The sequence below is a fragment of the Pempheris klunzingeri genome, chromosome 3 (assembly GCF_042242105.1).
Source record: "Pempheris klunzingeri isolate RE-2024b chromosome 3, fPemKlu1.hap1, whole genome shotgun sequence".
Taxonomy (NCBI): Eukaryota; Metazoa; Chordata; class Actinopteri; order Acropomatiformes; family Pempheridae; genus Pempheris; species Pempheris klunzingeri.
This window is the reverse complement of record NC_092014.1, coordinates 26,836,943-26,859,775: the sequence shown is the minus strand read 5'-3', so window position 1 is coordinate 26,859,775 and position 22,833 is coordinate 26,836,943. Positions and strand designations below refer to the sequence as shown.

Here is a 22,833-nt window from a genome sequence, read left to right as displayed (position 1 = left end):
GTCAAGTGCCACCGAGGCTGATGGGAGTGTCATTAGTTCTGCAGGTATTGGGTCATGAAACAAAGTAATGGACAACCTGAGACTTTGACCAGGTGATGGTGCTAGAAGAAAAGTTTAGAGATCTCCCAATGCATTAGTAATCATCCTGTGGGGAGGACGACTGCTTTTTCGCGGCAGTCCAACCGACAGTTGGAGACACCACAAAAATATAGTGATTTGGGCTCATTTTAATGGACCTGTATCAGGTGATGTCATGTGATTATACACGCTGATCCTTCTTTAGTGTATTCCACTGTGTTGTGTTGTGCTGATGACTCAGATTCCTGAAAACGAGGTTGGCTAAGTACGCTGAATATATAGGCTCAGATGCTAATGGATAGCTTCTTATTTTTATTATTTAATTAAACACTTAACCAACACTTTCACCGATTGGAACGATAAACAGGAAACAATAAAGTTGTCGGCCAGATTACCGTTTTCTCTACATACTGACGTCTGTGTCGTTCCTCAACACCGACAGACTGATACGTCTTCTTTTGTGATTCGATCAGCTGCCTCGCTTTCAGAAGCTGCATATGAAGTTAAACCTTCCTTCATATATCGTAGTGATTGTGAAAAATAAGTTGCGCCAAATTCAGTAGGCTGCACCTTTTCAATGTGGCAGATAGCCTGCATACTTAAGTGGTGTTTAGGTCTCACAGCCAGAAGGTTCCAGGTTCTAATCTCCTGGTTTGCACTTTGAGCCTCTGGGGCCTTTCTGTGTGCAGTTTACATGTTCTCCCTGTGCTTGCGTGGGTTCTCTCCGGGTTCTCCGGGTTCTCCAGCTTCGTCCCACAGTCCAAGACATGCAGGTTAGGTTAATTGGAGACCTGAGATTGCCCCTAGATGTGAGTGTGAGTGTGAGTGGAAGTGGTTGTCTCTATGCAACCAGTCCAGGGTGTACCCCACCTCTAGCCCAAAGTCACCCCCCTCAACCCCCCCACCCCCTGTGACAGTTAAGGATAAACGGTAAAGATAATGGATGGATGGATTCAGGTAAACCGAAGTATCAGCTCTGAAACAGATCATCGAAGGACTCACACATGACTGCATCCATAGTAAAAACCCAAAATGTCAACCCTCAAGTCAGCACAGAACAGCAACAGGAACATCAGTGGATCACCAAAGCCAGTAGGATTCATCCTCAGGGAACCATGAATCAATCCCTCCGCTGTGTTCTGAGCTCTTTCAGTGTGGACCAAAGTGGACAGAACAGCCAGCTGGATACTGACGCACCGCTAGCATGGCTGTAAGTAAAAGTTGAACTATTCATTTCAACCTTGTTCACCTGTCTGTCAACTGGCGGAGCAACTAGTTGTGTGTGTGATCATGCAGAGGCTGCGACAACAGATCGTGTGTGTATTTTCACAGCTTGCCAGACGCAGAGTAGAGCACAAGCCCGGCTGATGAGGAAGTATCCCAACATGAGCTCTGTGCTCTGGGAGGATGCAGGGCGAAGCAGGCACTCTCTGATTGTTGCCTGAAATTAGAGGCCTGCTGATCAAGTGCTCAAAAGATGAGGGAGAGCGGCAGTCAGAAAGACAGAGAGGGGGAGAGAAAGAGAGGGAGAGAGAGAGAGAGAGAGAGAGAGAGAGAGAGAGGCCCTCGTTTGCTAATTTCCCCTCCCAGCCACACATGAAACAAGCCATCACACTCGTCATTACGTCTCCCTCCATGATTTTAATTGTGAGGACCCTGCCGCTTCTGTTGATTTCAGGCGTTTGTTATGTCCCCCCCACCCCCACCCTCTCCATTACTCTGTCATTTCTCAGTTAAGGGGAAAAAGAGGGGAAGCACAGGCAGCAGCTGTTAGTGATGGGTGAGGATGGTTACATCTTAGGTTAGGCTTCGTCACTGTCAGTCCTTATTTTCTTGGCCTCTGCCTCCTTGAGGTTTACAAATTGCTGGGAACATTTCTGGCTAGAAAAGAGGCAGTGAGGTCACAAACTGTACTGTATGTGTGTGTGTGTGTGTGTGTGTGGTCGATGAGAGGTGAATAAAAGCAACCTTATACAAAAAGAGCCCTCCCTGTCCTGCTCTTGACCTTGCTTTTATCATGGAAAACAAGAGTTGTTAACTTGGATGACTCCGCTGTCCAAATGAGCCGAGCAAGACCACATTGTGCTTCGATGCCCGACGTTTATGGTGGAACATAGGAAATAGAAAATCCAGTACTTCTGAAGATGTCTGAGCAACGGGGAGATTAGTCATACAGTAGTTTTCATCTGTGGTGAAGCTGATGAAATGTACCATTAGGCACACACAGTACAGATACGCCCCCCCGCGCTCAGTCTTCCTCCTCCATCGGTTCCATACAAATACACCCACCGCCCGACACATCTTTTCCTTCCAGTCCTTCTCTTGGACACTTTTGCAAACACAGGTGGTTAATGTAACCCCCCCTGAGCGGCTCTGCGCGCGCTATCATTGACTGTGGGATTAGACAGATAGCGGCCTGGGTACCCTCTACATGTGTACGCTCTCTCCAGGGGTCTTTCCCCAGAGGCTGTCCTCCTCCGTTATTAAAGATCCTCTTCTCTTCTCTTCTCTCCGCTCAGCTCAGCTCCTACGCAACACTCCATTTTAGGAAAGGAGGTTGCTATGACTTAATCAGGGCTTCCCTGTGAGAAATGTATTGTGTGGGGGCGCATGCGTGCGGCTGCAAGTTGAACCATTAAGAGTTGAGCCTCGGTAAGAATAGTATTGATTGATGCGAGGGTGCTGGCCCTGGTTTCTACAGTGTGTAGGAGTGTATGTGTGCCGATTGTGGGCAAACGTCCTCATGTGCCACAGGCAGATAAGTAAGCATGGCCATAATACGGCTGATGAACTGATCAAATGAAAAAAAAAAAGAAAGAAAAAGATCACTCCCTAATACCTCGATAAAAAGGCTTTCACTAATCACATGCAAAATACTAATCAAATGCAAAACTGACCCGGGGAGCTCCCAGAATGATTTCCTCTGAGGAATCAATCCTGCTATATTACAGTATTAGCTCTGAGTGGGCTGCTACTGCCTTTTCCAACACAGTGACCTCAATTGTATTAACAATTGCAGATGGTGGCGAAGTTCTTTCATAACTGCCTAACGTGCAGATTGGCAAAGTCATCTTGTTGTGTTATTGCAGGAGCCGGGGCTCCGTGCTCAGGGGAATAAGACCAATCCATCACAGCAATTAGCTGAGCGAGTCTCTACACCAGCTCCTGCTGGTTCTCTTGCCCGTCCCTCCCTCACTTTCTCTTGTTGTTTTGTAGATAGAACATCCAGCGTGAGTGTTTTCTTCGTCTCTTGTCACTGTTTTTCTTCATTTGATTGTCGTGTTCCCTCTCTGTCCCTCTCCCATGTCTTCCCACATGCAGCAGAAAATGCTTCCCAGTTCCGCTGATGAATTATAGAGCTCAGGTTGTTTGCCGGCGTTCTGCCAGTGTGACTGTGAGGGATGCCGAAGCTGTTTCCTAAAGGCCCACGAACGTCCTCCTCCACTGGCGCCTCCTAAAGAGTTTCCCACACAAATTATTTTTCTGAACAGCATCCTGAGTTGAATTTAAAAACCTACTGTGTTACAATCTCCTCAGTGTGCCGATGAGTTGAGAATTTGGGCATTTATTCCTTTATTGATTGTCTTAGTGTCTTAATGTTGCCTGGTGTAAATCTAAAAGAGGAAGAGGAAGAACCACGTCGGCCACTCGTCGTGTTTTTAAATATTACTTTATTGCTAATTTATTAGTCACACTCCTATTGTTACTATTGTTAGTGCTATAGTCACTGCTAGTATTTTGTTTGCTGTTTGTGTTGTCTCTCTGTCTCTCTCTCTCTGTCTCTCTCTCTGTCTCTCTGTCTCTCTCTCTCTCTCTCTCTCTGTCCACCCTCCACCCAACACGGACCCCTACAGAAGCCGCCCACATTGAGCCTGGGTCTGTTCGAGGTTTCTTCCTGTTAAAGGGGAGTTCTTCCTCCACTGTTTCCTAATATAATATCTGATGCTGCTCATGTGGGGATTCTTGAATCCTTAATGTTGAATTCCTGAATCGTTGGGTCTCTCTCTTAACCCTTTAATGCCTGAACCATGAAAAACTTGCCAGAAAATTCAAATTTCTTTGAAACTGGAGTGTTTATTGAACCTTCTGACAAATTACAAAAAAAAAAAAATTAAGTTTAAAAAGTCTTAATTTGTATTGTTTTTGCTACATCCTGCATTTTTGTGCAATTTATTGCTCACAGTTTGTTCATCTTAAACAAACAAAAACATATAAAACACAGATAAGATACAAAAAAACAAAAAATATCACACTGATGATGTAGAGGTCTCAAAAACTCATGTATCAAATATGATACACTTGGCATTAAAGGGTTAATTAAAGAGTTTGGTCTAGACCTGCTCTTTATGGAAATAGTCTTGAGATAACGCTGTTATGAATTGGCGCTCTATAAATAAAGATTGATTGATTTATTGATTGAAGGCAGCAGCCATGAGTTTGATGAGGAAAGACAGAAAAGCTTTGTATGACATATTTGGTGAAGGCAGTTGCTTCCTCTGCCTTTGCTCTACTAAACCGAGCCAACACATGTGCTGCACGGTAGCAGATAAGAGGTTAAAGTGCAGAGAGTGTGTGATGACGTGACGTGCTTCATGAATGCAGATGTTATATATATAAGCTCCTCACACGGGTAAGTGAAGCAGCTGGGGCGCTTTGATGATGATTGACAGATCCAGCTAAAAAAATGACAAATGGGGTAGTTTGAGATCTACCAAGGGGTTGGCATGGAAACAGCTAAACAGAATTATTGTCCTAATCAGAGCGAGAGAACTAGGTAATAGTGATGGATCTAAAGTTAATGAAAAAATCTACTTTGGCTATGACAACAAGTATGGTTTTTGGCCCTGATCCCAATCTGGGAGTTGTTGGAACTACAAGTGTTGAAGAAATGATCAGTGAGATGACCTCAAGTGGCTGTAATAGTTATGATGGGAGACAGAAGTCACGTCACATACGTAACATTAGTTGACGTACATCATGTGACGTACTTATTTTAGCCCACACAATGTTTTCCTGAACCCAAACAAGCTGTGCTGCTGCCTAAACCTACATTGCATATGTACGCTACATAACATGAGTTATTAGCTCCATAGCTGCTGGCCCCCATCCGTCCTACAGAGGGCGCTGAAAACACCCATATATGTCATTTTGGAGGGGGGGGGGTCATTGGTCTATTCTGATTCTATTCTAATTCGGCCCATTCTGTTGTTTCAGTATGAGGACGTGTTGGCATCAGCTCAGTCATTTGATGTAGTTCTTATAATTAGAAACTTTTGCATATTTATTGGTGCTTTGATACATCATATCAATAGTGATCACAGCTGTTCTTCTTCTTCTTGTCTTTAAATAACGATATTAAATGACACATTTTGACAGGTGAAGCGCGTTCACCTCTAGAACTGATGCAGTTGCATGGTTTTTCTTCTCTGTGCCTTATTAATTGTCCAGTCTCTGAACAGAAATCCCAAGGATGCTGTTGAGTGGTGCCCTCTCCACTTTGTGCGTCACATTACAGCTCGAGGGCTCAACTGACTCTTCTCTCTGCAGCAAGATCTCTAAGATACGCTGGAATTGCGTCAGAGTTGTCCTTGGGTCTTGGTTCTGTCCCTGAGCAGTGCTCTTTTCGCTTGATTGCACAGTTTGGTCAGACACCCAGAAAGAATCAAAGAGTCCGACTCCTCTCATGTGAACTCCGCGCACTTCACCATCCCAGTCTGTTTTCTGGATTCCTAAAAATGTGGTTTCTCAATTGTAAAGGTGTTTTCACCTCGCATCAATTTGACGACTGGACTGTGTATATTCAGCCCCAGCAGCCGGTGCACTGTGGCCACTGTCCGGATGCTGGCTGCAAACTGGCGCTGAACGTGTGTGTGGGAGTGTGTCTGTGTGTTTCTGTGCTCAGCTCATCCTCTGGCTGATCTCAGAATTCAGCAGGATCTCCAGTTTTCTCTCTCCATGTCACTCTCATCTCTGTCTGCAGTGGACGGATGCGCTGTTTCACATTCACATACAGTCATGCAAGTTATAGTGACGCCTCAGGGGGGATAAAGGACTATAGTGAAACTCCAGTAGCCTCTAACAAAAGTCCCGTTGATACTGTTGATCAGTGCTGCTGATGATTTCACACTAAGAGGAGCTGAAACTTGAAGGCTATGAGCCTGTGTAACAGATCTATACGCTGTAAAACCTTAATACTTAATACCATTTAGGCTGATTACTAATCATTGTCACAAACTTTAGAAAAAGCCCTGAAAAAAAGTCATCTATATGCTGTTCAGGGCAAATAAAATGTGCTTTTGTTTCTTCAGCTCTCTTGTTCATTTGAACTAAACTAGTTTAATCTTTATTAAAACACATTTAAACACGTCATTCAAAATGAAATCGTATAGACAGCATGAAACTCTGCAGGGAAATAGGATTGCTCTACACAACTCCAATATAAAATACAGGAGAATATAAAATAGTCAATTAATCTGCAACCAACAGATCATAATTTGGTTGATTGTAGGATTATTTTACAATACGTGCCAACAATTTCAGCACAGCACGTAGACAGGGGAAGTGTGGAGATGGGGGGGGAGTGAGAGAAAATTCGATGAGTACGATTTCTGATCTCTCAGAAAAGAAACATGCAATTAAAATCAATCAATCAATCATGTGTGGAAACCACTGTAACAATGAAAAGTAGCATTGCTGCTGAGAGGCTGTAGAGCACTGAAGGAAAACTGCACACAGAGTATTTCTGTTAGTTAACGGTCTTATCTGAGCTGGCCGTTTGGGCGCAGCGTTCAAACCTTTGATGCAGTTCTGTGTCACCACTCTGCAGACGTGAAAAGGTTTTCTGTTCACTAAGCCAGCCTCATGCTGAGATAATGGGGATGTGGGTACATTCTATTGCTTCAGTCACTCTTATGAAAAATGTCAGTGCAACACTAAAATTGATTCATTATTGATATTCAAATGATGTCCCGCGAGGAACCTGCTATTTCTTAAAAGCGATATTTTACAGCCAGAGTGGGCGCGTGCTGTCGAGCTGCTCCAAACATGTGTCCGCGTGTACGTGTATAGAATAAATCACTGTTGCAGTTCTTACATACTGTCACTTGTACTGTGCCGTAGTTTCTTTTCCCAGTTTCTTAAATGCATTTTCTCATTAATCTGATCTGAATGCAGCAGTGAAGTCATTTATCCACAGAGATGAATCATGAGCTTCATACATGGACTCAATAGACTGAACTTAACCCACTCCAGAATAAGCTTTGCAGTCCGTGTTACCACGGTGATGTACACTGTTTAAAAGTGAGTCACCTGCCTTATATTGACAGGCCAAGGTTGTGCCTAAACTTAGCCCACTGATTGACCTTGCTGATGAGGAGGTGGAGGTGACATGCAGCATGACGCTGGATGCGGCTCGTTTAAAAACCTTTTTCTAACATGTTGTCGGTCACCTGCTGTGTATTTATTCTGAATAAATGTCGGCATCCACTTCTATCAAGTGGTCCTTTGTGAAGCAGAAGTTATTGTGGAAATGGCACACTGGTCTTTGAACTTGTTTTAAATCACTCAGCACACAGGTAACAGACCTTTTTCACAGGAAGCATTTTGCAATTTACATTGTCCTCACTTTTTGCAGTGGTGGTCGCAAAACTTTGTGACCACCAAAAAGTGAGGACATTGTGAATTTTGGGTGCTTCGTCTTGGTTTTACCTCCAACTCCTGCTGACTTGTTTCAAGCCTGTCAGGCCATCTGACTGCTTGGCCATCAACTTTTTTTTGTAGGAATTATGACCACTAGTAAAATTTGAATCAGGCGGCTCACTCCAATATTCACAGTACGCCTTCTGTGACTGTAACTGCAGCATTCACAGATAATGACGTAAAACGTAAACAGTTTTTTTTTTTTTTTTTCACGTAAGATTATGTGATTTCTGTGAAACCGTGTTAGTGTTGGACCTCAACACATTTTTTCACAGCCCCCACCAAGAACTCTTGGATTCCAAAGGGAAAAGGGATAAATGTACACCAGAATAAACATGGAGTCATGAACTAGTGAGTGATGTGTTATGCTCTAACAATGCAGAAACTATATCTTCTCAGCTGAAGGGAGCGAGACTCGTGATATATGTGTGTGCGTGCATGTGAGCACATCTCTATATGTGTGTGTGTGTGTGTGTGTGTATGTATAGATGTTTGTCTGGGCCGAGTGTGTGCGTGCTACACACTGTGCAAGGAGGGGAGAAAAAGCGGGAGTCCTTAAATGTCACATTACTCAGCACGGTAACTACGCTCAGGACATGCGATGTGTCAGCCCGCATCATCATCGCCCACTGAGCATGTGCAGTACAGCCCCCCAGCCCTCCACGTGCGCTCAGAATATGCACGAGATGTACACGGGGATGAGCTTGTACAGATCCCCGAGGCTGGGAAATGCAACTTTAATCACCTTTTTTTGGTTCTGCTGAGCGCCATCACCCCACCCCCTCCCCACCCCGGTTGTTTTCCTTATCGTCCTTACCGTTTGCTCTTGTTGTCCCAGCACCATTAAAACATCAACGACTTCACGTGACGGCTGCACATCTGAGGGACTCAGTTGACTCCTTGTGAAAGCAGCAAGGATGAAACCTCATCAGCGTCTGTGTGAGAGACTTTGTCACTGTTAAACTCAACAGGAAAACTCCCATCATGCTCTTGGCACAAGTCAGAGTCCCAGAATGCTTTGTCGCCAGCAAAAAGGATGTAATGGCTGACAGTGAGCGACTATTTTTTCTGTATAATATTTATTTTCATCTAGTGAGCAGTTCCCAAGATCCTTTTCAGCCTTATTTCCATCTTGACAATAGAGTATTCAAAGATTAAAGGAGCAGTGCAACGCACCTCTCTCTTTTATAGTTCAGCGCTGTGTGGATGTATTGGATGTTCATAGACACGTTGGTTTGTCCTACAGCTGAGCGGCTCTTCATCTCACAGCAGTTTTATTCTGTTTTCTAAATCTGGAGGAAGTCCGTTTGTTTTTTAAGGACGATTGCACCCCGCGTCAGTGGACTTATTCCCTTTAAGCAGATACGAAAGAAGTGTCCGTGGCAGATGTTGCATATCTTAGTTAGAACAGTTAGTTACATAGAAAAACAGATGTTGGGTAGATGGTATTTGGTGTTTAGCTTTCTGATCAGTCTCTGGAAGACCCTTCGTTCTCTTTCCTTTTACTTCCAAATAGCTCAAGCCAGTGGGTCTATTTTTCAAGGCAATCTTCAAACGCTGCTTTTTTTTCACCCTCCTTCAACCAATCAGCAAGCCAAATTTTGACCACCATCTAATTACAGCCGGACACTATTAATAACATGGCTATCGCATCATTCAGGAGGTATTTCCTGTGTTTTTTTTCACTGAGGGAAAACACACAGTGACTACGCACACACACACACACACACACACACACACACACACACAGAGGAAAAAAAACATGTCCCACTGTGCATAATTAACCAGAACTGTGAGATGCAGCATCATTGCATTCATAATGGGATGGATAGCTTCCAGTTGACGGCAGTTTGACGAGAGAGAGCAGAGGGAGATGTATCGCAAATCCATAGTGCTTCAGCTCGCCCCCCCCTGTGTGGAGAGAGTTTGCAGGGAATTCATTAATGGCATATTTAACTGTTAGTCATCACCACCACGCCGTCCACAGATCTGCTAATTGAGCTCCACTTTGGCATTTCGCTGCATATGACCATCCTCTTGTTTAACTCTGTCAGCTGATCGTGTTAACAGTTAAGTCCTTATGGCAGCACACAGGACATCAGAGATCATTCTAGTTTATTACAAACTGGGTCTTATTTCTGTAGTTTATCATTTCTGTTCGTGATATTAGCATTTAACTCGCCGACTTAATCCACCATGCTGCCCCCAATCCAGATCAGAGCCCTGTAATATTTTGGAATTTGCCTATACAGAGTCCTATTGGACCCTTAAACACTGATTAAATGTGGATCAGCTGAAATGAAATCACAACCTCTAAACAGGACATGATATAAATAAAAGTTTCCGTGGGAGAATGTAACTCCTGAAATCATAGTGTGTACATCTCTGTCCCTCACTGTTCTGCTGTCTCTATCTATCACACACACACACACACACACACACACACACACACACACAGTGAAATCCTCTCTTGAGCCTTTACTCCAGAGGTCGAGTCTGGTCTGTACCAAACTGTAACATAATATGCTTAGTCATCATAACAGCAAAACAGCAACGGCCACAGCATCTGCACTCCACACACTCTCTCTCTCTCTCACACACACACACACACTCAAACACACACACACACTCACACACACACGCGCCCACACAGGGCAATTCAAATAAGAGCCTACTATCCAAATCTCCAAATGCGGTTAGACAACCCCCTCCCCTCGCCATCTTACCCCCCAATGCCAAATCCAGCCAGTGGTGCCTGTTTGTTTCCATGACAACAGCCTAAAAGTATTATATCATCAGTGAGAATGAAGCAGAGCAGAATTTTGCACGCATGCACAAACACACACTTGCATGCCTGTGTGTCTTTCGCCCTGTCACACACCGACACACACACACCGACACACACACACACACACGTCCTCTCCCAGCCCCCCTTTCGGAGCATACGGAGTCTTACCCTGTGTTACGTAAGACTCCCGGGCTCTTACTTGGGTGGGTTGACATCATCAGCACTAAGGCAGAGGGCGAGGAGGGTAGGAGTTGTTACCGCTTGTTGCTGCTCAGTGAAGTCAAACCTTTTACAGCCCTTCCTCCTCATGTTCTTCCACTGTGTTCACAATGAGATATCAATAAAGAAAGAAATGAATCACCTTTGGGATGACAACCTACCTTAGACACTCATGTTGCCCCCTAATGAAACCATTAACAACCATGTAGCTGGTTATCTGTGTGACCTGTTAAAGGGGGAAAACACACTGATGGTTTCTTTGCTCTTCACTTGTTGTGACAGCTTCAGCGAAGAAAGTGAGTGGCCTGCGCTGTGGTTGGCTCTCATTAGCCGAAGTGAGCATCCAGATATTACTTATGAATATTTCTGATGTGCAGCTAAAACATGTGGCCTCGGCCCTCTTGCTTAAGAGATCAGCAAGGCGAAAGCACTAGGTACAAAGCGACATGGCCCAGGCGGGGGGGGCTTCTTACAGCAGAGATTTCAGGAAATCCCCAATGACTCTTAAGAACATCTCCACCTTCTCACCCCCATCTCTGTGATGGTTATAAATAAATGTGAAAGATGAAGGGAGAGAGAGCGTAAGGGAAAGATGGCGAGAGTGGTTATCCTCTGGGGTTTGTACAGTAGATGTGTGAGGGAGTTCCAGGCCAAGAGCAGACGTTACACCACCATATGCATGTGAACAGCACTCCCACCTCTCCGCCCATCCCTGTTTCCCTCTCTATAAATAAGGCCACTCACTCTCCCACATACATGGGGTGTTACTTGATGTGAGAGTGTAATGATTTGTGACCTCACTAGTGCTGGAATGACCGGGCAATCAACAGAAAGGGTTGTCTGAAACAATTTTGATTGTTTTGACAGCATCGCCATCTTTTACGACCTGTGTGACATACATACGTTTCTTTGGAATAATTCTCTTGGCCCAAAGCGTGTACCAGCAATGAAAGCTAACATATGGAAACACGTTTCTGTGAATGACAGTGAACCTGGAACCGTTCATCGTCTCTCTGCAGTGACGGTAGGCTCTGACTTCACCTTCCCAGTCAGTAGAAAGAGGGTGAGAGTGTGGGTGAGCAGCACACGTACTGATAAAATGACATTGCGCCCACAGGTGTGATTCATTTGGTGTAATGTTCCTAACCCAATGATTACAAGTTAAACATCACTCTCTTTTGCTTTGCAGTGTTAACACTGAGGTCTGGGCTTGAAATGGGTATCCTTTTCATCCTTAGAACCTTTTTTAACAGCGAGTCATTAACCATCAAAGACACTCTTAAGGTCTATACATACTCCGCAAGAACAGAGAAATTTGTTAGTTTTCTCGATTTTTCGCAAGAACAAGAACAAAGTTCGTTCTGGCTCGTTCAGGACATTTTATACTTCACGAGAAACTCAAGTGCAGAACTCCTGGGAAGTCCTCACAGCCCCCCCCCCCCCACACTGCAGCACACGTCACGCGCGGGAATGACAACATTTCCGCTTTTCCGCACTAACCACGCCCACTTCAAATTTCTGACCAATCACACAATAGTTCTCGGACACCACGCGAGACAAAAGTTCTGCCCAGATGATGTGTCGAGAACGAGCTGCGAGAAAAGAATGAGGTCATTTTTTTTTCTCGCAGCCCTGGGAGAGAGAACAAATGTCGCGGAGTATGTAGAGGCCTTTACACATCACGGGTTTGGATGTCACAGTGTATGATGTTAGTTGCCCTGTAGTTATCAATGGGGTTTCAGTAAAACAAAACCTATCCGTAAAAGATACAAATGTTCGCATTACCTCAGTAGTTTGTGTCTTCCACGAGAAATGAGCTTGACATCATGCCAAATGTTTAATATCAGCACGAAACAGCGCCCTCTTGTTTGGTTGTAATAAGCACTGTGACAGTCAGTCAACCCGTAAGACAACCAGCCCGTAACACACAACTACAGGATGAATGCCTAGTGTCTTTCAGGTTGAGTCACTACTGGACAACACAAGCAAGGGAGCATCTGAAAGGCAGTGTTATGTCATCGTTAATGCAGCCTACAGTGTCACCTGTTGTGCTGTTAGTGAGAAGAATCAGTTGAAGCAGTGAGATCAAATATAGTCCACATGATACGACCAGTAGAAACACAGTCTGAGGAGGATGAAGATAGTGAAGAGGTTTGGCAGTAGTCCTACAACACGACAACTAGCATGACACGTCGTGCGTCTGAACATGTTCGGGAAAACACCACGGCGCTGCAGCTCAAGGAAAACAAGGAAGAGGTGCTACATCTCGGTTCGGAGCCCCTCGGTGGCTCGCAGTGGCTCCTTCCAAATTGCCTGGTATATTAGACCGGCATGGGACGGTGTGGGCTAGAGGGTGGGTGGGTAGTCTGCTACAACAGGAGAACGATGCAGGCCAAGACAGAACACGTCCCCCCCGCAAGCTGAGGCCTGATTGCTGATTGACACATTGACTGCCACTGATTGTACAGAGGAAGAACAGGGAGAGCGGGATGATTGCAGAAGGGAAAACAATGGAAATCTAACTGGACTGGCCAACTACATCACTCTTTCTTTCTTTCTCTCTTTCGTACCTCACGTGCACTCACTTACAGTTCGATTTCCCCACATTCTGCTTCATCAGCGCGATTGGTAAAGGATGACTCCGGTTATTTAGTTACACAAACTTGGAATTGGTCCAGTAGATCACCTCTGCCTGGGGGAAGCGTGATGCAACGGCTGTTTCTGGTTTAAAAAAAAGGATCTTACGTGTCTGTCTCTGTAGGGATCTTTCCTTCCATCGCTCCTTCTCTTACCTGTCCACTACCCTCTACACCCAAACATCATTCCCATCATACACCAGGGCACGTGTATTTTTTTCCCAATCCCCAAACATCATGCATAATGCACCACATCTCGGCCCGCGCCCTGAATGTACTACCCCACCTCTCCCTTCTGCCACTTTAACACACTCGGCCTCGAGGAGACTGTGTTGCTATGGAGTTTGTGTTTACACAGATGCAGGTGAGCACACTGTACAGGCAGCCAGACAGGAGTGCTGATATAGATGAAACAGATCAAAGTGGGCTGATATGACTACATACATTTGAGTGTTTTAGTCTTTTTAGATTTTTTTTTTAATTTAATGTGATTTTCTAAACCCCTGAAACTGGTATTGTGATCTAAAATATTAGATCACAATCAGGTCAGTACCCACAGTATTTGAGAATAGTTTCTCGTTCAGTATCTTTAGAAACTTTTATTTAAACCATAGACTGTATATATATATATATACTGTATATATACTGTTGCCCATAAAGTTGGAATAATTGTTCAATACCCCCAATGTAGTTAAAGCCTGAACACACAGTCTGCAAAGGTTCATTGTGGTTTAAGTTTCACTGTGATATGTTTGGAAGAGTTTGATCAATAAAGTTGAGAAGATCTACACTTTATTTATCAAGAATAAATCACATTGTCACAATCATTTCATGAGAAGAGGTAAAAAACATTTGATTCCAACTTTATGGGCAACAGTGTGTATAAAGATGGACGACGTGACGACTCTGCAAAAGTGAAGCCAAAACATTTTGATCACCGACTATCTTCATTATAGGTCATAAGCCTTGCCCCCTCCACGTTAGCGAATGAAACTAGTGGAAAGAAATCACGTCAAGTAGTACACGGCAAATACTTTTTGCTCAAAGATGGTCGTTTTAAGGTACTTCCTGCCGTGCTGATGTCTGTCAGGGGTCCTCTTCCTGATCAGTTTGGTTTTAAGTAGATAGTTGAGGCTATTAAAATGTCACTATTGAAACCAAACTCTAACCCCTGATTGGGTCGGGAGGGCGTATCGGGAGTCAGACTCTGGCTCCAAACGACATCACCAGTGCAAGATGGCTGTGGCTGTATCCAGAATATTTTGGCTTCGTGGTTGTAACGTGGGAGGGAGCGGAGACACGCTGTCCATCTTTCTACCCAGTCAGTGATTCAAACTGACTGACTCAGAAGCAGCGACATTAATGTCTTTTCTTTGCTCAGGCCTGAATGTTGGAACTACCTAACTACCTCGGCCATCAACTACAGTATGCATCGAGTAATTTCACCTTGACAGTTCTCACTTGACGTAAGGTCGTTGTGCTTATTTTGTTGACCTTGAAAGCGCTCTCCCTTTACTTGTTTGTCTTGTTCAAATATGTGTTTGAACAGGGTGAGGGTGAGTCAGATGCAGCAGTTACATTAGAGGTGAACTGTTAGGTGTAGATAGACAGTCATATGTTGGTGATCTTATGCCCTCGTGTTAATGGATGGGTTCGTTGCTGTGTTCAGCACACTGGTGGTGGGAGCCAAAATAAGCACTGACAAAAACACCATGCATTCTACCTTTAATCCTTGAATGTGAACTGAATGTTACAAAAGAGAACTGTGTCCCTTCCCAATATGTGACGCCTCAATAACGCACATTTTCCACATGCGTTATTTGAACAAACTTTGCCCCAAGCAGTCCACGTGCAATAATGACTATACATACATTAGCTGTAGCTTTTGCTGTGTGTGTGCAGTGGCTGCCTCACCATGACTGGTATTAAAATGTACCAGGCACTCTATTATTTTTCTTCCAATCTCTCCTTTTCTTCTGATCTCAATGTGTATATGAATTTATAGATTACATGAATTTCATTGTGCTTCAGGTTTAACACTGTTTTTTTTTTTTTTTTTGCTCATTTTCAACTTGCATTTACATTTTGCTTTGACCTCAGCTTGAACACACCTTTTAAAAAAAAAGAAGAAATAGCAGAGTGGATGCAGAAGGCTGTGTCCTCCTTCCCACTGCTGTCATTGTCTCTGAACTTCTTAATCCTCTGCCGGGACAGCGTACTGCAGCCGCTCACTTCTCCAGCAGTAGGCCATGAATGGGCAGCGTGTGTGTAACTGTAAATGTGTGAAGGTGACATGCTGAAAAAAGTGTGCTCAGTCAACTGTCCCTGCCCGTTTGAAGGTTCGTAGCGTGAGCAGATGGGTTAGAGTGTGCGGCTGTGGCTCAGAGGTAGAGCGGCTCGCTCGTCAATCGGAAGGTCGGTTTGATCCCCGGCTCCTCTAAGTCAGCATGTCGAAGTGTTTTTGGGCAAAACACTGAACCCCAACTTGCTCCTGAAGCAGCTTCAGTGTGAAAGAACAGTCTCCTCCACCTTAGATTCCTCCTGTGTGAATGTGTGAATGAGGATGTGATGTATAAGAGCTTTGAGTGGTCGAAATGACTAGAAAGGTGGTGTACTTCACTGAAGTGAGTGACTGCTGACACACGGCAGCATATGGAGCAAAGCCGGTTGTAGCATGTGTTTGTGAGGCAGGTGCTCAGTGTGTGCCGTCCTCTTTGGCATAAACCAGACGAGGCGATGAGTGCATCTGTCACCTGTGGCGTCATCCTGGGCGCCATTAATGCCGGCTGCTCTGCCAGCGCATCCTCTCATCTCCATCACTATGTGCACTTGACAGGACTCAGCTGCAGAGCCCTTTGTATCACCTGCTCATGTAGAGCATCATTCACCTCAGTCCGGCTGCTCTCGAGCTGTCCATTTCTACCCGAGTAGGTTTCCCTTTCAGGTTGACTGTAGTTGTTCAACAGACTAGTGGATGTGTTAAGTTACTGTATACGCGTACGTACTCTGCTGCCTCTCATAAACCTCTCTGTGCTTTTTCAGTCGCATGTGAGGTCATTAGTATAACTGTGGTGCTCTCCTCAAACCCACCAGACTCCATTAACAAAAACAGTCATTTTACCTCGGACATGGAAGTTGCAGGTCTCCCGCTGCCATTATATGTTCATTTGATTGAGTTATTGTACTATACAAATATGAAGTTGGATCCAGCCTAACCATTTAAAATGCCAAAGTCATACAAGTTACTTAACGTGAACAAACTAACGATTTAGGCAGCAGCAGACTAACATCAGCCATGAAACAAAATGACTCCTCGTGGCTTGGCAGACAGCGATATAACTGCTGTTTCTGGTTAAACAAAAAGGTTCTTACGGGTCTACCTCTGTTGGGATGCTTTCTGTAATGTTGTCACACACTAAGAATAAAAATATGAGCCTGCAATCCACTGGGCCAATTCCAAAATATTTTGCAGCTATAAGTCATTTCAAACCAAAATATGTAAAGATACAGCCCTGGTTCAAAAACACAGAAGTTACCCTTTAACACCATCTCAACTACTGGTCAGTGGCTGTGCCCTGAGGCAAGTTTGGTTGCTTAGCTTACATACATAGATGAGCAAGACAGAGGCTGAATTTCTGCTTTATAGTTTGTTCTTTTAAAGGAATCTAGCTGGAATTCTTGAAGCATGAACTTCCCCCCAAACCCAATGCAGAGCAGGCCGGAGCTGCTGATGTTAGATTGCTAAACTACGATTGGTTAAATGGTCAAAACTACAAACATAAGACCCGTGTGGTAATGCCTTATCCTTTAAGTATGTAGTTCTGTAGGTTTTCAACATATGTACATGCCAGCGTGACACGGTGAACATGTGTTTCTGATTCAGGTGCTGTGAAGTGGAACCTTTCAGTGTTGATGTGAATAAAACACCTTGTTTACAGGAGGGTTCAGTGGGTTTCTTTTGGGAGTGTGTGGTTCTGCATCACAGCCGCACATGTGCTGACTGCCTCCCATGGGAAATTGGGCTTCATGCTTCTTGGTACAGTAATTAGCAGTATGAGTGTTTTTCTGCAGGCTCCTTGAAGACTTCAGACAAGCTTCAGCATTCTGCTCATTTTCATAATGTGTACTATTTCTGGGGATTTTTGTTGTGGCGTTTTTTGCATCAGACAGGAATATTGTCTTTTTCGCATCTACGTGAGCCTTAATTCTTGTCATGAGAGCTGCTTGTTGTTTTCCCTTCACACACAAGCCTGGCATTTTGGCTGGATTGAGTTTGAGCTCGCTAACACCGGCTTGTAACAGTAAATATTAAACACATCCAGCTGACGCTGTGAGATGGCCGTCTGCTCTGCTGCTCTGCACCCTCTGTGGCTTTTTACAGGCTGCTCTGCACTGTGTTAAGCTTAAGAAGTTATAGCAGTGAGACATATTGCAGAGGAAGACTGCAGCCACTCAAACACAGCGAGATGCCGTAGATGCAAATAGGTCAGCAGAGTAGAAAACAGGGGAGAGTGGGAGAAAACAGTGGGAAAGTAGTGAACTATTCTCTCTGCTCTCAATTACTCGCTGCAAGGACTTGAGACTGAAATAAGACTATATGTAGGTGGAACTACTCAGCTACTCCTAACTCAATTGGTTTATTCATGATTTTTTCACCCACTTACGGTCAAGCTACCTGCCTCTGGAGTGAAGACCGTCCTACACTCTGTAAAATACATACAACTATGTAACCTTGATGCTCCAAATCCAGACTTTTTTGTTTCAAGTCGTCATCCCTTCTCTGTCCCCGTGCTTACTGTTGGACTATTTGTTTCATTATTCACCTTCAGTCTTCTCTGGGAAACGTGCAGGTGCCGTAATGTGTAACTGATGTTAGCAGTGGCCTGAACGGCCTCCAGACTTGCGTGGGAGGAAAATGATGACAGGGGTGACTTGATGCTTGAGGGGTGAGAGACAAAGGTTCCTCAACACGTTATGGCAGCCAAGCGCCTGTCACTGGTCTTGGCAGTCACGGGGGGACTGGGGGGCTGAGAGAGGGGAGGAAGTCGAGAAGCCATGGAGAGGGGGAAGAATAACTCAGGCCACCTTTTAAAGCCAAACTCCCCCTTTCTCACCCCTTTCTGTCTTTTTTTTTTCCATTCTATGACCGTCTGCCAACTTTCCACTTTTTTCTCGGCCTTGCTCTCTCCGTCCTTCGCTCACACACGGTTGCTCTCTGTTGCTCGGTCGTACTCGTATTCCTGCGTAGAGAAATGGAGTTTGCAAATTGCAGTTAAACTCCCTCTACCTTCCTCTCTCCTTTGCTCTCCATCCCACTTGCCTTACCCTAAATATCCCTCACTCTATTTTTACAGCGCGCTCTCTCTCTCCTCTTTGCCCTCGCTTTGTCCTCCTAGTGCTCCCTTTTTCCATTTCCCTATTCTCTACTCGTCGCTCTCCGAGGAAGCACGCTCGCACACAGTCCTTGGCAGGGCTACAGTTAGACTGTCACACAAGGTGCTCTCTGGGCAAGACTCCTTGTCAGTACACATGAGTTCAATGGGTTTCTCTGCTCACAGGGTTGACCCCTCAGTGGTGCCTTGGAAATATGTTCCCCCAAACACACACACACACACACACACACACACACACACACTCACATATTGTATATGAACTGTTCTGACCATATGTGTCTATCTCTTGCAGCTCTGCACGAGTTCCCTACAGACCTCTTCACAAACAAAGAGAGAACAGAAGGAGCTGTGGCCCTGCATGTCCTGTGTGTAAGTTTACCTTCACCTGCACCACTCTGCCTCTGTGTGTGTGTGTGTGTGTGTGTGTGTGTGTGTGTGTTTCAACATGTGTGACTGCATGTAAATGATCTTTTACACCAAATTTTAAAAGATGAGGCTGTTGGTGTTTTGCTTACAATAAATTGATTCTACTAACAAGCGTTGTTTCTGTTTGTGTGTGTGTGTGTGTGTGTGTGTGTGTGTGTGTGTATGTATGTGTGTGTGATTACATATCTTACTCCATCACACTGTAGGACAACAATGTTGTCCAAAAACCAAAATACTGCAATTTTGCACCTAATTTGCACCTGAAAATAGTCCCCATCAGATGCATTATTTCCTCTATTACTCCTTAGAGTAATGTTGATACAGTAAATTCAGTTCCCAGTTTCAGGGAATTAGTTCCATTTTTGAAAAATTAAACGATATATCTGTCAACCATTCGTAAAGATTTACATCTTCAGTGGGAAGCAATGGGCTTGGGCCTGAGTGCGACACTAAGGAAAAGGAAACAAGAGATTATTTTATTTGATCTTTATTTAATCAGACAGTTTCATTGACATTAAGATCTCTTTTGCAAGAGAGACCCGAGAACAAGCGACACTCACAACAACACAAACACACAATAAACAAGGAAGGAAGAGTTCCTTCAAGCAGTCACAAGAATCATAGGGAACGTCACGTAATAAGGCTTTAAAACTCCAAGGAGGCTGTCCAGTTCACTCCATCGTACCTGAAACCAGTTCTGCCAACATTAGTGCCTAAATGCGGGTGTCTGAGGTTAAATAGTGAGTGAATCTTGTGCCATAGTTATTGGATTTAAATGTGAGAATATGATGAAAATACAAAAGAATATTCTAGCATCAGATGTGTTATGATAGTAGGGGCCAATGTGACCTCAATTCAATTCAATTCAATTTATTTTGTATAGCCCAATATCACAACAGGGTGTCTCATAGTGCTTTACAAAGTTCACTGAAATAAACAAGAAGTGTAAGTGAACAAACAATCTAATAAAGAGTCCAGCAGTCGATGAGGCCAATGGATCGGTCTGATGGATCAGTCCGAGGCATCACCTGCCCTTTATGACCCTCCTTCTTCGGGAAGGAAAAACTCAAAAAACCCAGTGGGAAAAGAGAAACCTCTGGGAGCACCACAGTGAAGGAGAGATCCAGCTCCCAAGGACGGACAGGCTGTAGCCTTGGACAGACGCACATCCATTGGCTGATGGAGAACCACATCAGGGGGACCAGGACCAGGATCCGTAGGAACCAGAGAACCACATCAGCAGAACCAGGACCAGGACCCACAGGAACCAGAGAACCACATCAGCAGGGCCAGGACCAGGATCCACAGGATCAACAGGAACCTGAGAGATGAGAAAGCACAGAAAGGCTGCGGGGAAGATAGCAAGTTAGAGGCAGACATTTGACTGACATGAGACATAACGATGGAGAGGAAGAGGAGGAGAGAGAATAGAGGAGCTCAGTGCACCATAGGAGTCCCCCGGCAGTCTGAGCCTATAGCAGCAGCCCCCCCCCTCGGCCCCCCTTAGTATCTCATTGGTTCAGCACAAGCATGGCGAGCTCCACTGGCCTCTCCAGCACGTCCCAGCAGGGGTCAGCGTGCGAGGTCAAGGCTACGACGGAGCCCCTCTGCTGTCACTCTCACATGACTGGCACGAGGCGGGCAGAATGTTCCGGAACATGATGATCCATGCTGTGTTGTGCTGCTGCTGATGTAATGGGAGTTCATGCCAGCAGCGTCTCCAGGGAACTTCACTGTGCATTAAACACAGCAGTAAGAACCACCGAATGAACCATTTCTCCTGTACATGTCGTTATGGGCAATGTCACCATTTACAGTGCACCCACCCTCTGAGTTACCCTTTTCCTGCTACGGGAGGGCAAATGAAAGCAAAAAATATAGTATATCTTCACTAGTTATTTCCTTGTGATGTCCAACCTTTAAAACAATGCACTCTGTGTCATTTCACAACAGGTGTTACTGCGCTGGGCTTTCTGGAGAGATCAGCGTTCTGTCAATTTCAGGAAGGAGAATGAGGGCTAACACCTGCAGAGTACACTGTATAGTTGTAATGCTGTTGTACCTTTCCTCTTTTCCATTTTTAGAAAATCAGAGTCAGAATTCAGATTTCAAATGGGCCAGTCCCGAGGCAAAATGTGCCTGTTGTGACTGCGTTTGTTTGAACTGTAACATGCCGTATATCCACTGAAATTTCCTCTGAAAATGGGAACATTGTACACAGGAAGTGAGCCAGGGAACAGGCTGCATGAGAGCAGTGACAGTCCCTCCTCACACTCAGAATAATGTCCCATTTATTTGTCAAGTGCCTTTAAACAAGGTACTAAATTAGGGCTGCAAACAAGGGCCATGAAGATGATTAATATGCTAAGCATAGCGAACTGTACAAACTCTAAATTTAAGACCTACTTAATAGCTTTTTCCTGAGCTTTCTGTCACATCTTACAAAGTTTCTTTGCAAAGAATGGTCTTCATTCACAGATAAAGATTATTTTTATTACATCCAAAACCTCAGTTTCCTCACAACAGATTCATCAGGAGGGAAAATTGCGCTTAGCTGTGCAAAACCATCAGACAGACGGACGATACCTCAGATTACTACATTCAGATGTTAAGAACGGCGTACAAGGCACCCCTGATCATTTTGCATTTAAATATTCCAATGTTTATTTGAAATTGATAGATTAAATTGTTGAAAACAGTCCCTGTTAGTGAGACAGTGCTGCTACCTGATCAGGGATGTTAGCTTAAACACTAAATTAGATCCTGCTGCCATTTCTGGAACGTATTATTGTCCTATGTCCCACGTTTCATCTACAGGTAAAGCTGCTGCAAACTAATTTCACTGTCAGTTGAGATTGTCATCGTTCATATTTGTTTCTGGTATTGGATTCAGCCTAAGAACAGAAAACTGTGAAACGCCTTGTGTCAGAGGCTTATGTTTGAATTCTAATACCACAGTATTTAATTCCAGCTGCTGTTCTCTTGACAGCTGTATTGCTGACCCCCCTCCAGTTCTGCACAGCATATCAATGCTGGCGTCATCACTTCTCAGAAAGGATTTGCTCTAAAAAACACAAAAAAACTTAAGTGCTTTCATGGCACCAACATATTGCTTACAAATTTGCTTTCACAATGTGCACACATGTTCACTGACAGCTGCAGCTGGCTTTAGAAATTGACAAAGCTTTTAGTTTTCCCTGCATATCAACCTCAAATCCATGTTGAACCAAGTTAACAGGATTACACTTTTGAATTTTTTGCTCAAGTTGAATGAACAAATCTTTATCTCGGGGACTGATGGCCTTGTGCTTGTGCTTCAGTACTGAGCATAAAAAGAAAAAGGAGTATTCACTCTCCCTGCCATTCTAGCTGTATGTAGGTCTTTGAAAGGCTCGGTTATTACAAAGTGTAAGAATATTGACGTCTTTTCCTTTGTTCACACATTTCCCGTCAGTCATTTTCTCTTTTGATCATCGCTGTGCTCTGTGTTCTATGTATTATATGATGCCAAGGAAAGGTTGCATGTGGGGCTACTCATGCAATAATACACACAAAAAAAACACAGCAGTAATGTATAGCATTGAAAACCTCTCAT

The 22,833-nt window shown here is 44.3% G+C and overlaps 1 protein-coding gene across 1 annotated transcript in view; it reads left to right on the top strand.

Annotated features, from left to right (window-relative positions):
• Nucleotides 1-22,833, top strand: part of LOC139198780 (sodium/potassium/calcium exchanger 3-like) — a 40,010-nt gene that overhangs the window by 5,330 nt on the left and 11,847 nt on the right. Inside the window, exon 3 of the mRNA XM_070827720.1 lies at nt 19,105-19,181. Within this exon, the coding sequence (XP_070683821.1) occupies nt 19,105-19,181 (77 nt within the window). The remainder of the gene's footprint in view (nt 1-19,104; nt 19,182-22,833) is intronic.